At 38.8% G+C, this 14,332-nt stretch overlaps 1 protein-coding gene across 10 annotated transcripts in view; it reads right to left on the reverse strand.

Annotated features, from left to right (window-relative positions):
• The window catches only part of LOC127416514 (protein furry homolog-like), a 209,248-nt gene that overhangs the window by 37,286 nt on the left and 157,630 nt on the right, over positions 1 to 14,332 (reverse strand). For all 10 annotated transcript variants that reach the window (XM_051655929.1, XM_051655930.1, XM_051655924.1 and 7 more), the window contains 10 exons: positions 12,459 to 12,580; positions 11,796 to 11,983; positions 11,618 to 11,712; positions 7,551 to 8,203; positions 6,625 to 6,893; positions 6,278 to 6,418; positions 5,253 to 5,453; positions 4,482 to 4,643; positions 4,164 to 4,238; positions 1,057 to 1,233 (listed from right to left, as the gene is read on the reverse strand). In XM_051655929.1, the coding sequence (XP_051511889.1) occupies positions 1,057 to 1,233; positions 4,164 to 4,238; positions 4,482 to 4,643; positions 5,253 to 5,453; positions 6,278 to 6,418; positions 6,625 to 6,893; positions 7,551 to 8,203; positions 11,618 to 11,712; positions 11,796 to 11,983; positions 12,459 to 12,580 (2,083 nt within the window). The remainder of the gene's footprint in view (positions 1 to 1,056; positions 1,234 to 4,163; positions 4,239 to 4,481; positions 4,644 to 5,252; positions 5,454 to 6,277; positions 6,419 to 6,624; positions 6,894 to 7,550; positions 8,204 to 11,617; positions 11,713 to 11,795; positions 11,984 to 12,458; positions 12,581 to 14,332) is intronic.

Below are 14,332 nucleotides of genomic sequence, written 5' to 3' on the forward strand. Positions count from 1 at the left end.
TAACAAAGTGCATGTAAACTTCTGACCCACTGGGAATGTGATGAAAGAAATAAAAGCTGAAATATATCACTCTCTCTACTATTATTCTGACATTTCACATTCTTAAAATAGTGATCCTAACTGACCTAAGACAGGGAATGTTTTCTACGATTAAATGTTAGGAATTGTGAAAAACTGAGTTTAAATGTATTTGGCTAAGGTGTATGTAAACTTCTGACTTCAAATGTATAATGGATAGTTCCCTATTTCTCTTGCCATTTGTTCACTGAGCTTGTAGCAGAGCATTATAGGATTGCCTTCCCCACAAAGGACACATGCGGTGTTACCTTAGAATTTGGCTTAAAGATATCTACCTTTTGAAACAGCCCATGTGTTAAGAGTATGTCAATGATGACTTAAAATGCTTCCTACGTAGGAAGTTCACTAGGTTTTAAAACAGCGCCATGATATGTAGTCAGCTAAAACTAACCCAAAGAATAAGCAAAAGCAGACAAAATTAAAATGCATTTGCACCATTCATGCACCTTTTACTGTGACATGGACTCATCAGCTTCACATTTCATAAAAATATCCTCAAGGGCACGTTTGATTGGCAAGCAGAAATCAGATTTAATTTTGTGGAACATATAAATGGGTACAAATTTTCAAATGAATGACGAGGGGCAAATCAGTTACTGAGAATAATAATACAGTGTTAACTGACCCTGAGCTCTGCTTAAAACTTACCTGAAGCTCCTGGACGCAAGAGAGGAGAAAAAATAACAAGAGAGTTAGGAAGTGAAGACAGTGAGACAATGTGGAGACTGATAGACACACAGTAAAGAGACATACACACATTTCTCTCTTTTCAAACATTTGTTAAGGATGATGCCACAAAACATGACTTGAGCTTTGTAAATCCTAAAAATGTCTTGGTTCTGGCACATTTGTAACCAAGGACTTTGGACTATTGGTTGAAAACATGAATATTTGAATGAGGACATATGCTAAACCTAAAGCATCAGTGCAGAAGAACTCAGAAGAAGAGTGTATTCTGACTAAATCTTTGGTCCTCACCTCTGCATCCTCCAACTCAACATCCAGGAAGTCAAAGTCCTTGAAAACACCAAACTGCTGCTCACTTCCTGCATCTTCTGCTTGTGCTTCCTCCTCCCGTGTCACTTCTTCTACAGTGGGGATCAGGCTGGTCTGCTGGTCACCTGCATCCAAATCCTCATTTGACGAAAACACCACCTACAGAAAAGAGGTCGAATTAGCCAGAGCATTGAATTAGCCCAGTTATGCAACAAAATACATTTACATATTAGGTCTGTCAATCGATTAACATTTTAAATTTAATTAATTACATGGTATCCCGATTAATTGCATATAAAAATATTTGCTGACAAAGCCCCTCAAATAACAAATAACAATAATTAAATACAATGATGAAAATTTCATGATGAAATACTAATAAAAAGTTATCTTTATTTAAAAATTGTTTTCATTTATCACTTAATGTCATACAAAGTCCAGTAAACATAAAAAAGCTAAATCAATATTCGGTGTGACCACCTTTGCCTTTAAAACAGCATCAATTCTCCTAGTTACACCTTGACACAGTTTTTCTTGGTTGTTGGCAGATAGGATGTTCCAAGCTTCTTGGAGAATTCGCCACAGTTCTTCTATCTATTTAGGCTGTCTCAACTGCTTCTGTCTCTTCATGTATTCCCAGACTGACACGATGTTCACTGGGGGGCTTTGTGGGGGCCATGACATCTGTTGCAGGGCTCCCTGTTCTTCTATTCTAATCTCTTCTATTTACAAAAGTAATATTTGGGAGTCTAACATTTATATTTCCTATTGACACACTAAAGCTTAAGATATAAATAACCATCTTAAGACAAATACTTTTGTGAAACATTTTGTGCCTAAGACTTTTGCGCAGCACTGTATATATATATATATATACAGTGCTGCGATATTAGCCTTTCACCAATATATCGGTATCGCCGTATATTTTACCGATATGCGCCGATATGAAAACTTTTTTTAGAACATATAATGCAGAATACAATGCTTTAGAATTGGTGTCATAGCGTAGTTTGTCCAGCAGAGTGCGCTCCGACTCGATGTTTACAATGTTTACAGAGCTGACTCTGAACTGACGGTGGATCTGCAGACAGGGTGGAGTTAAACGGTCTCTTCTCGTTGAATTGCTAACTGAAATACATACTGGAAAGTTAATAAAAAAATGACCCCATCATTTTATATAACTAATTTAACGTTAACCCTGTCCCTGACAACCATGTCACTCATGTTTATCACATCTGTTTGCTGTTAGCCAGCTACAGTTTGTCAGCGCAGTCAGTAATGCAACAGATTGAAAGGTAAACATCAGAGCATCTTTTTGCAGCTCGACAACGATGCGGTAGTGGATTGTGTGTGGTGAGTGTTGATTTCACGCTTCACTGTTACCTAATTGGTGAGGCACAATGCTGGGAAGTAAATAAAGTCAATCTTTTACTCACTGTGGCAACGAGCTTACAGCTAACTAGCTAACTATGTAGCTACTTTCACTGTTGTCAGTGTGTAAACATTTATTCACCTGTTCACTGTTTTGTTCAGGATTCACAGTTTGGTACCCCCTTCAACCGAACAATTCCTGTTGTTGCATTTATAAAATGTAATATTTAAAAGTCTGGTTTTCCAGACATTAAAATAGGATACATAATAAAAATAGATTTAATAAATAGTATATTTGCCCTGTGTAAATAATAATATATAGGAACTGTATCTGAAATAAATGAGGGGTGATACATACTAATACAACAGGTTGGAAAAATAGACATTTATTCATTTTAATATCCTATATATATATATATATATATATATATATATATATATATATATATATATATATATATATATATTGAATGTGTTGAAACTTGACACCAGGCGACGCACCCTAAAAACGGCACTGTTAGATCGGTTTCATGCTGAGGAGCCGCTTAAGTTTTTTTATGTAAATGCCAACACCATCATATATGTCGAAAGGACCGATGCCTGTCAACCAAAACATGAGCTCATTTATGTCATTAAGTGAGTCTGCTTTTTTATTCCAACCGTTACTCCTGGTCAGAGGCTTCTGTAAATATTTAGTTTATAAGTAGGGTTATATTCTACCGTTCAAAAGTTTAGGGTCACTTACTCATTCTTTATTTATTTTTTATTGTTTTCTTCACATTTTAGAATAATAGTAAAGGCATCACAACTCTGGAATAATAGAAATGGAACTATGGGAATTGTGTTGTGACTAAAAAAAATCCAAAATAAATCAAAACTGTGTTATATTTTAGCATCTTCAAAGTAGTCACCCTTTGCCTAGATTTTGCAGACATGTACTCTTGGCTTTTTCTCAACCAACTTCTTGAGGTATCACCCTGGGATGCTTTTTAAACAGTATTGATGGAGTTCCCATCTATGTTGGGCACTTATTGGTTGCTTTTCTTAATTATTCGGTCATCCATTTCAAAAACGTTTTTTTTTTTTTTTTTAATAAAATTTTTGTTTTGTAATGAAATAAATTAATATGTTGGCACAATTATATTTTTGTCTACAAAACTAATTTCAAACATTTAAGCATTTAAGCATACGCCTTCAGATCAAAAGATTTTTAAGATCATGAGAAACATTTCAAGCAAGTGACCCCAAACTTTTGAACGGTAGTGTAAATTTGATAGTGCAATGATCAAATATTTAATAGAGTGTAAATTGTGACTTAGTGGCCATTTATGACACAACTAGTTGTAACGTACATATAGCTGGTGCAACCGGCCCCTGATGTTTATTTAGCTATTTATTTTATTTTTATTTATTCTTTATTTTCTCAGTGTTAATTTCTAGAATTTGTTGGCAATGTATAATAATAATGTCAAATGTTCTTTGATAAAAATATTTAAGAAAGCAGCCTTCTGAGTACCTTTGCATAGTCATATCAGTGCAAAATCGGTGAACAATCCACATAGAAAAGGTCTGTTTTCATTCCAGCTCAAAAATTAGCTATATCAGTCACCATATCGGTTATCGGTGAATTTCCCCCCTCTAAAATCAGTATCGGTCTCAAAAATCCCATATCAGTCAGGCTCTAAAATGTATATATATATATATGAAGAGAAACGTACAGAGGGGTTTTTGGGCAGGCCAGACTCAGGGCCACATAGTGACAGGACATTCATCAGTTTCTCCCGAGTTCTCCTCTGCAAGCAGATAACAAAAGGACTGCATTAGAAACCAGTTCTCTCAATAGTTAAATGTTCTTATTTCAAATCTTATTCCACATTAAAGATCTCATAAAAGAAGAGTAGATTTGTAGCTTTTTAGGTTTTAAGCCATTTATATGCAAGTGTACTCTTAAAAGTTGATTAAAAAAAAACTTTAGCATACATACAACATTTAAAATGTATAGTCTAATGAGGTCTGTAAACAATAGGTGACTGTACCTGTGAGAGTTGGGGTCTCTTCCAGCTAACCGGCACCAGCCCGTTTGAGTTGGACCCAGAGGAAGTAGAGGAGGTGCTTCTAGTCACAGCAATGACCTGTGATTTGCCATTACGTCCTGCTGCACTGCGTTGGTCTCCATACTTATGACCTATGATAGGTGTCTGTGGGTCACAAGATAAAAAAACACTGTCAAATAAGATAATGTGAAGAGTAAAGGGAATTAAATTTATTTTCTCCCCTTTTTTTCCCCAATTTGGAATGCCCAAATCCCAATGCGTTCTAAGTCCTCGTGGTGGCGGAGGACGAATCCCAGTTGCCTCCGCGTCTGAGACCGTCAATCCGCGCATCTTATCACGTAGCTTGAACGAGTTACCGTGGAGACACAGAGCATGTGGAGGCTTCTCGGCATTCTCCGCGGCATCCACGTGCAACGCACCACGCGCCCCACCGAGAGCGAACCACATTATAGTGAACACGAGGAGGTTACCCCATGTGACTCTACCCTCCCTAGCAACCGGGCCAATTTGGTTGCTTAGGAGACCTGGCTGGAGTCACTGAGCATGCCCTGGATACGAACTCGTGACTCCAGGGGTGGTAGTCAGCGTCTTTACTCGCTGAGCTACCCAGGCCCCTCATAAGAAGTTCTGAGACTTTTATAGAAATGCAGTGTATTAAATTGAAAAATATTTTTTTTCTTAATTAATAAAAAAGTATGTGAAGGTGAATATTCAGAAATATGGAAAAAACAAGAAGGACTACAAATGGCACACCTCAGAGATGTCAAAGTGGAAGTCCAGCGTTTTTCCCGGCAGTTCTTTTGATGAATTGTTGAAAATGCGAGTGAATGCAATCTCCGGCGAGCCGGTCGACTCTGTGCTGTAGGAGCGCTGCACCTCATCAGGAACCACCAGACTCGCTGAGCGAGACACCACCAACTTCAGAATGTTCTGGGCCTCCTTCCAGTACGGACTCTGTGCAAACACACAACAAAATACTTGAGCTATCTTTTACTCCTGTAAGAAATTACAGCATTCTGCCCTAAAATATGAGCTCCACTTGTCCTGATCTCAGAATGGCCACATCACCTAAAAGGCTTGATTATTATGAAAACAAAGAAATGTTCACAACTTGGTGCTGTCACACCACAGGCGGGTCCCAATCTGACCAAATGGTCATCATCAATTGTAGAATGGGTGCGGGAATGGGCATGGAGAACCATCAGACAATGGGGTGCCTGAGCTTAATTAACATACAGGCCAAGTCTTTTAGGAATTTTAATTTACATGAAGAGCACAACTTCATTTACATTATGGGTGGTAAGGTACCTGGTTAAAAGGTTCGAGTTTACAATGTTCATGGTTCAGTCTGATTCTGCTGAATCCAAGGTGCTACATGTACTTTGTCACTGCTACACTGGAATAAAGCATCTTTATCTCAAGATCGACGCCTGTTCCTGGTGCTGTGTGTGTTTTATTTTTCTTACACTCCACCTCCACCCCTTATCTCTTGATGTTACTCTTAGGGACTTACAAGATGAAAAGCCTTGATAAAGAGCAGCTCATAGTTCCTCAAAAGTGTGTCAAAGTGCACTCACACACACACACACACACACACACACACACACACACACACACACACACACACACACACACACAAAGTGAGTCACTTCAAACACACCAACAGGCATGGAAGAATATATTAAGGTATTCAAACACACACAGACTACTCTGTATGTATTTGGCAACAGCAGACTGTTTATCGGAAAAAATGTAAACACAATGTGGTTTATATTTACTTGCACATATTTGCCTATGATCTTCATGATTTCCAGGTTGAACTGTTTGACAGGTGCAGCAGACAGATCAATGTGACTCAGAAGACTGTAGATGATCTGCAATAAAGACTGCTGCATGCTGTTCAGTCCCTTCTCCAGTAACTAAAACATTAGAAGTCAAAGGTCAAGAGATTATACACTCAGAAACAATACAATGTTTACAACATTACAGTTAGTCTATGAACACAGATTGTAACTTTTACTAAAACTGTCCAATGTAACAGACATAAAATTTATAAGCATAATTTATGGACTGACATGTTATAAAAATGTACAGTTACTTCAACTTAAAAAGGGTATCATCTCACCTCAGCTAGGTAGATAACCAGGTTAAAGGTGATTTCAGAGAAGGAGTCGTGCAAGTAGCGGCACACCACATTGATCCAATTGGTGCTGTCTCGCGAGTAGCTGTGCGTTGAGTACAGGCTCATCATGTGTGCTAGGTTGGCCAGCGTGGCTGACTTCTCCTCAGCACACACCTTGGCAATACGGTCGGCGGTCTCCTTACAGAACACAGTGGGGTTATCAAAGTGCTGGACCAAGTGTGGCAGCAGGCACAGGATATTCAGAGGGAAACCTAACAGGAAATGACATATGACAGAGGAGATGGACAGAGTGTTTTTAAATCCTTAAATTAAAACAGCAACAAGCAATATTCACTGTATTTAAGTCTGTTCTAATTAGACTGTTCAAACAGACAAGTCATATTAAAGGGACAGTTCACCCAAAAATTTAAATTCTCTCATCATTTAATCACCCTCATGCCATCCCAGATGTGTATGGCTTTCTTTCTTCTGCTGAACACAAACAAAAAGATTTTTAGAAGAATATCTCAGCTCTGTTGGTCCTCGCAATGCAACTGACTGGTGACCAGAATATAGATTTACAGGAAAAAAGGACTGAAATATTGATCTGTTTCTCACCCACTCCTATTTAATCGCTTCAGAAGACATCAATTTAACCAATGGAGTCCTGGTGAATACTTTTATGCTGCCTTTATGTTATGTGCTTTTTGGACCTTCTGAGTTCTGGTCACCATTCACTTGCATTGTGAGGACCAACAGAGCTGAGGTATTCTTTAAAAAAACTTTGTTTATGTTCTGCAGAGAGAGAAAGTCATACACATCTGGGATGGCATGAGGGTGACTAAATGATGAGAGAATTTTCATTTTTGGGTGAACTATCCCTTTAAGGATTTGAAATGATTCAAACATTCCCAAAACCATGGGCACACCTGCTAGCTGTGAGGGGTCTATAAGTGTGTGTCGGGACACAGTGATGAGTTTACTGAGGAGGTGAATAGTAAGCTCCTGTGTTGCAGCTGATGTGAAGCCCTTCAGGAAGAGCGTCAGCAGGCCGGGAAAGTTGTACCACTTCAGCTTGGCCTGCACTCTCTCCAGCTTTTCCCTGCTGTCGGCCTTCTCTAGAGGCATCTGGGCCAGCAGCCGGTTCAGCAGCCTGAGCGCCAACAAGTACTCAAACTCATAATCCGACTCTAGCAATGATGTTGCGATCCAGAACACTGTCGCCAGCAGGTTGGTGGGGTCGGTAGGTGGCACCCCCTCACCAGACCCGGGTCCTCCTCCGGGTCCTCCTCCAGGTCCACCTCCTCCACCTCCATCCCCACACACACAACCCTCTCGTAACGATGATAAGCTCCGCGTGCGGGCTAAATTGCCGTGGCTGCCGCCCAAGCGGTCAGCCACATCAAGGGTATTGCTACGGCGCCGGTCTCCCAAGCGTTCACCCATGAGACTGGCACGGAGGGAGTTGCTCCGAGCGTGGCTGCAATTAATATGCAAGAAAACTCCACTGCTGAGATTCAGCTGACCAGTACTTTTCCTGTTGTTGGCAAACTTGGTGCCCTGCAGAGGGTCATGGGAGGCCCTACAGGAGATGGAGACAGAGGCTCAGTAGATTATTTTGGGGAATTAAACAAGTAATCATCCATGTTTAGGGAAAAAAACATTTTAGGGGCGTCTATTAAGGATGGGCAGTATGACCAAAATCATGGTGTGAGCAATTTTAAAGGAATGTTCTAGGTTCAATACAAGTTAAGCTTGTGGGATAATGTTCATCACCACTCAAAACATTTTCAACTCGTCCCTCGTTTATTTAAAAATTGCAGGTACAATAAAGCACTTACAATGGAAGAGAATGGGGCCAGTCCATAAACATTAATATACACAGTTTTTTTTTTTTCCTCAATTTGGAATGCCCAATTCCCAGTGGGCTCTAAGTCTTTGTGGTGGCATAGTAACTCGCCTCAATCCGGGTGGCGGAGGACGAATTTCAGTTGCCTCCGTGTCCGAGACCGTCAATCCGTGCATCTTATCACGTGGTTTGTTGAGCGCGTTACCACGGAGACCTAGCGCGTGTGGAGGCTTCACGCTATTATCTGCGGCATCCTCGCACAACTCATCACACGCCCCACCGTGAGTGAGAACCACATTATGGTGTCCACGAGGAGGTTAACCCAAGGTGACTCTACCCACCCTAGCAACTGGGCCAATTGGTTGCTTAGGAAGCCTGACTGGAGTCAATACACACTGTTTTAAAAAAAATTTAAGCATGTAAACAATAACAGAGGAATTAGAATGCTACTGACCTGGGAGCACTTCTGGTCTCATTACAGTATCCTTTATATAAGGCTCTGAGTTAATATATTTTCTCAAAGAACAAAAAATATTTACCTAAAATGACTAATCCAGACATGTTGTTGATTCTGAGGGTCTTCACGAAAGAGGCGATAAAATCGTATCGTAGTTTAGATGCTCACAATTATTTCCTCAGCGGAGAGATCGGGATTATTGTATCGCTCCTATTATAATCAATGAAGCAGTTCAGTGAAGCTGTCTGCATGGCCTGCGGACAAGGTAAGGATTTATTTTTTTGTGTTTCTAATTTGCACGTCCATTTGGATAAAAGCGTCTTCTAAATGACTAAATGTAAAAGTAAATTACTTGCGCAGCTTCATTCATGATAATGCGAGCGATCTATAGTCACTTTTAGAGCTCCATCTATCAAACTTACAATTAGTTGGCATAAATTTCGTTCACCTACCAGAGATAAGATGTGTGCCACAGTTGTTAGTACTGTACATATCCAAATATCTCACTTCATTGAAGCGGTTCATTTGTCCATTTGTGGTTGCTTTTTCAGAGATCTAAACACTTAAATTTCTGTTACTTCCAGGCATCCAGAGATCATCCAGCCAGCGAACAACACGGTCCACATTTTAATAATGATATTTTATGACAACGTTAATAACGGTAATTGTGTTAAAGTCACTATGAATGAAGTGCCTCCTGCTGTTGTTTTGAATGAGTACGACAATTAGAAGGAAATGTTCAAGAAACAAAGACATCACTTTTTTAAACCCTTAAATGCATACTTCGGGTCGTTGGTGACCCGGGACGTCATTCTCAACCCTGCCCCTCGTTAAATTTTTGCCATTAGACCTCGACCTTCTTAGTATTCCTCAATCTATGTGTTATCAACAATATCACAAGAAAAAAAATATAAAAATTGTAAAAAAAACAAACATGTTTTTTAATTACTTTATTGTAAAAAGATTATAGGGTCGCTAGCATTTAAGTATTTTTTTCAGTGCGACAATATTGAATCTCTGATGTGCTAGAAACGGTCTCAATAAGTGTTATTCACCTTTGTTCCTCAAGGGGGGCAATGTCTGATGTATAAATAACCAGTACCACAGGCATAAAAACAATTTAAAAAAATAAATATCATCTGCAAAATATGACATGGCTCAGCGATTTACTGCAGAGCAAGTGCATTAACAAATATAAGTGTCGCTTGATAATGGATCTGATGAAGAATTGAGAGGTGATGCATCGGATGGTTCATATCCCGATGCCAGACACTGAAAGTACCGGGGTAATGAGCTTTGATGATGACAGTGATGATTGTGATGATGATGGTGGCATTGGTGGGGAAGCAGCTCCTCAAAACGAGCCCTTTCAAGTTCCAAAGGATGAAACAGTTCCTATACATGCAAAAATTTATTGCTGATATTTGATAAAGAGATTTATTTTGTTGATGTTACTAAAGCAAGTAGACAGAAATTATAAAGTGCTTTGATGGAAATTTCATAGTTTGTTTCCATGCGAAAATAGTTTTGTTAATTGCAATGAAAGCTGTATTCGTTGCATAAATTATAAAATCGTTTTTAGGCATGAAAACTATACATGATAAAATGTTTTTAATGATGAAAATGTAAAAAAATGAAATTATTTTTCTTTTGTTATGGTGACTGAAATTATTTTATGGAAATGGTACAATGCTTTGACTTTTTTATTGCCTGAATTATAAATGCGTAATTTCCACGATGTACGATTTGTTGCATCTGTTTGATGACAAATAAGATGTCAAAAAATACTGAAATATGCATTACTTTATTATTTTGTAATTGTTATTATAATATTTGGACAGTTGTATACTATTGGGACGTTTTTTAGATCCATTGGTGTTAGATTTACATTCCAGGTCGCTAATGACCTAAATATGTAAGAATGATTGGCAAAACGTGCATTCATTTGAGGGTTAAACCGACGAATAGTCCTTGAAATGGTCTATAGCCAACAAGATGTAAACATTATAAATGTTAACATGACTCTAGTGTGATAATATTGGTTATAGGTTTATCGGTGTTGCATTGTCTGGCAGCAAAGTTATAATACTGATATAACTTTACACTGATAAGGTTAGACTAAAATCACGTTAACACATAATGTTTACATATTGAGGCTTTAATTTTGCAGCAATGTGTACATTAATGTTTATGGACTGGCCACATTCATTTCCATTGTTAGTGCAATAATGTAATAGCCCTTTTTTTTTTTTTTTAATAAACGAGGAACAAGTTTTATGGAAGTAAACAATATTATGCCACCAATGCTGTTGACTGAGCTTAACCTGTACTGAACCTGGAACATTCCTTTATCTCATGGCGACAATATATATCAAGATATAATTGAAACCCCAAAATATTTTATACATTACATAACCATGTATTTACGTCTACTTTTCAATTATTTCTTAAGTTAAATACTTAAAATATGAATGGTAATTAGACAGGGCTTTTTACTCCCCATTACAATCACTGAAGCTTTCTACACTGAAAGCGCTTGTTTGTGACACAGTTTGGAGAGTATGCTATAGTTTTCTGTTCGGTGTCAGATTTCAGCTGACACATTTCGACCATTGCACAGTATATACAGTCATACCGCCCAGTGCTAATGTGTATTATATCTGTTCATATTGTGTAAGAGTATATCTTACTGTGAGAGTGCTGTGAGCAGGTCGTAGTTCTTCATCGTTTCAGCCAGAGTGTCTATCCCAGCCTCTAGTGTTAAAAGCAACTCGATAACGAAACCCTGAAAGGGAGAGATACAATGTTTGATTGCGACTGTTGCTGTCCTGTCTGTACTTCTACAACAGTGGAATATTTCTAGCATACCTGAGCCTCCTCTCCTGGATCTCCCACAGTCTCGACCAGACGAGACAACACATCTGACAACGTGGAGGCCGCAAGGGGCTGTTTCAGCGCTCTGAAGATCTGGAAAGAGCGACCGGCATAGTGCCGCGATGAACAGGACAGAGCGGTCTGCAGAGCAACTTCACTTAACTCCTGCTCCAACTGATCTCCTGATCAAACAAACAGAAACATACATCAGAAGAGCCCATCAGAACCACACTTGAAAAAGATGTGAAAAATGAAGTGTTCCTTCATGTAATCCATCATTCAGAAGCTGGTTGCTTAGATAATGCAGTGACTACTCAGATAGTATTAGGTGGAGTTTTTGCTTTAAAAAAAGCTAGAATGAGTGTAATGCAATTGAACAGAAGGCGCGTTTATAGATGCATCAACTTCTATACACAGTTGATAATATACACACTCAAAATCTATAACCATCATAACTGGTTCATTGTTTTAAAACTGACACTGATCCACTGCAAGTCAAAAGCTGAGAGTTTAATTCAACACAACGTCTTAAGAATGTGGTACTCTTGGTGTGTGACACGTAAAATGGAGCAAGAAGCAGTGCAACAGTCAAAGGTGCCCATCTGGTGCGTGTGTACATAGACCAACAATATATATATATATTTAAAGACCTCTTACCTGATGGTGTCTGTTTGAAGACATTGACAACATGACGGAGGAATACACTAAGCTGATCAGCACTCTTGATATTGGGGTTTTTAGGGGAGACGTCTTCATGGTTCCATAGTGGTCCCCGCTTCCTTCAGGCCAACCAATCAGAGGAAGAGTAAGAGATAGAATGTGACGCAACAGGAAATGTAAAACACAAAACAAAACAAGACAAAGCAGACTCACACTGCTCCAATTATCTATTGAACCACCAGTTTTTATGAACACACTCTGATCAAAAATCAAACATTGTGAAACACACAAAGATCAGCACACACATGCAAGACAACAATACCATCTCCTGTTAGACATGGCTGCAGGCAGAGGAAAAAATACAATAACTTAACAAAAATAAAAACACATTCAGTATGTATCTAGGGAAACTTCACTGAAACAATCATGTTTGGTATCAAAGCCACAAACACACATTATTTAAAGGTAGGGCTCGGAATTTATACAGTTTTCCCAGTTCGATTCTGATTCACAAGCTCTTGATTCTATTCGAGTCATTTAGGTATATTAGGGATTCCCTCAAATGTATGTTTTTTGCGGAAACTGTGAGGAAATTATAAAAAATTGCAAGCTACCACAAATAATGCAGAGATTGGTTGAATTTGCAAGAATCCTTACGATAGCAAAAACACAAAATCATGGAGGGACTGATTTATTCACATTGGAGAGAGTTGTCACATAGCATAAAAGACCTTGTGTAAATTGATATTGGGATTTTAAGAATCAATATCGGATCGTGTTAACTATATACACCGATCAGCTATGATATTCTTCTCACCACAATTGTACAGAGTGGTTATCTGAGTTACCGTAGACTTTGTCAGTTCGAACCAGTCTGGCCATTCTCTGTTGACCTCTCTCATCAACAAGGCAATTCCATCCGCAGAACTGCCGCTCACTGTATGTTTTTTGTTTTTGCCACCATTCTGAATAAATTCTAGAGACTGTTGTGTGTGAAAATCCCAGGAGATCAGCAGTTACAGAAATACTCAATCCAGCCCGTCTGGCACCAACAATCATCCATGCGATTATCTAATCAGCCAATCGTGTGACAGTGCATAAAGTCATTCAGATACGGGTCAGGAGCTTCCATTAATGTTCAAATCAATTAGAGTGGGGGGAAAAATGTTATCTCAGTGATTTGGACCATGGCATGACTGTTGGTGCCAGATGAGCTGGTTTGAGTATTTCTGCTGATCTCCTGGGATTTTCACACACAACAGTCTCTAGAATTTACTCAGAATGGAGCCAAAAACAAAAAACATCCAGTGAGTGGCAGTTCTGTGGATGGAAATGCCTTGTTGATGAGAGAGGTCAACAGAGAATGGCCAGACTAGTTTGAACTGACAAAGTCTTCGGTAACTCATATAACCGCTCTGTACAATTGTGGTGAGAAGAATATCATCTCAGAATGCTATTCTGAGAAGCGGGTTGGCGCTGTTTTGGCGGCACGAGGAGGACCTACACAATGTTAGGCAGGTGGTTTTAATGTTGTGGCTGCTCGGTGTATATGTATGTATGTTTGTATACATTTATTATAATTCTATATTTTCACTCATCCCTATTTAAAATGTCCAAAAAATTCTACAAACTTTGCAAATGATCAACACTATTAGGAAGATTTCTGTGCCCTACTATGGACCTCAGTTAAACTAGCAGTCCTCTGTGTCTTTACATAACCATTATTAATTGTTATTTAGCTAATACTTTTATCCAAAGCAAACAAGACTACACTTATTACTGGATTAACATAGTGAACTCCCATGACTTTTCCAGATGTTCATGATCAAGGATGTTTTTAAATCCCCCCCCCCGCAATATAGATAGCATTC

Source organism: Myxocyprinus asiaticus, chromosome 25 (genome assembly GCF_019703515.2).
Source record: "Myxocyprinus asiaticus isolate MX2 ecotype Aquarium Trade chromosome 25, UBuf_Myxa_2, whole genome shotgun sequence".
NCBI lineage: Eukaryota > Metazoa > Chordata > Actinopteri > Cypriniformes > Catostomidae > Myxocyprinus > Myxocyprinus asiaticus.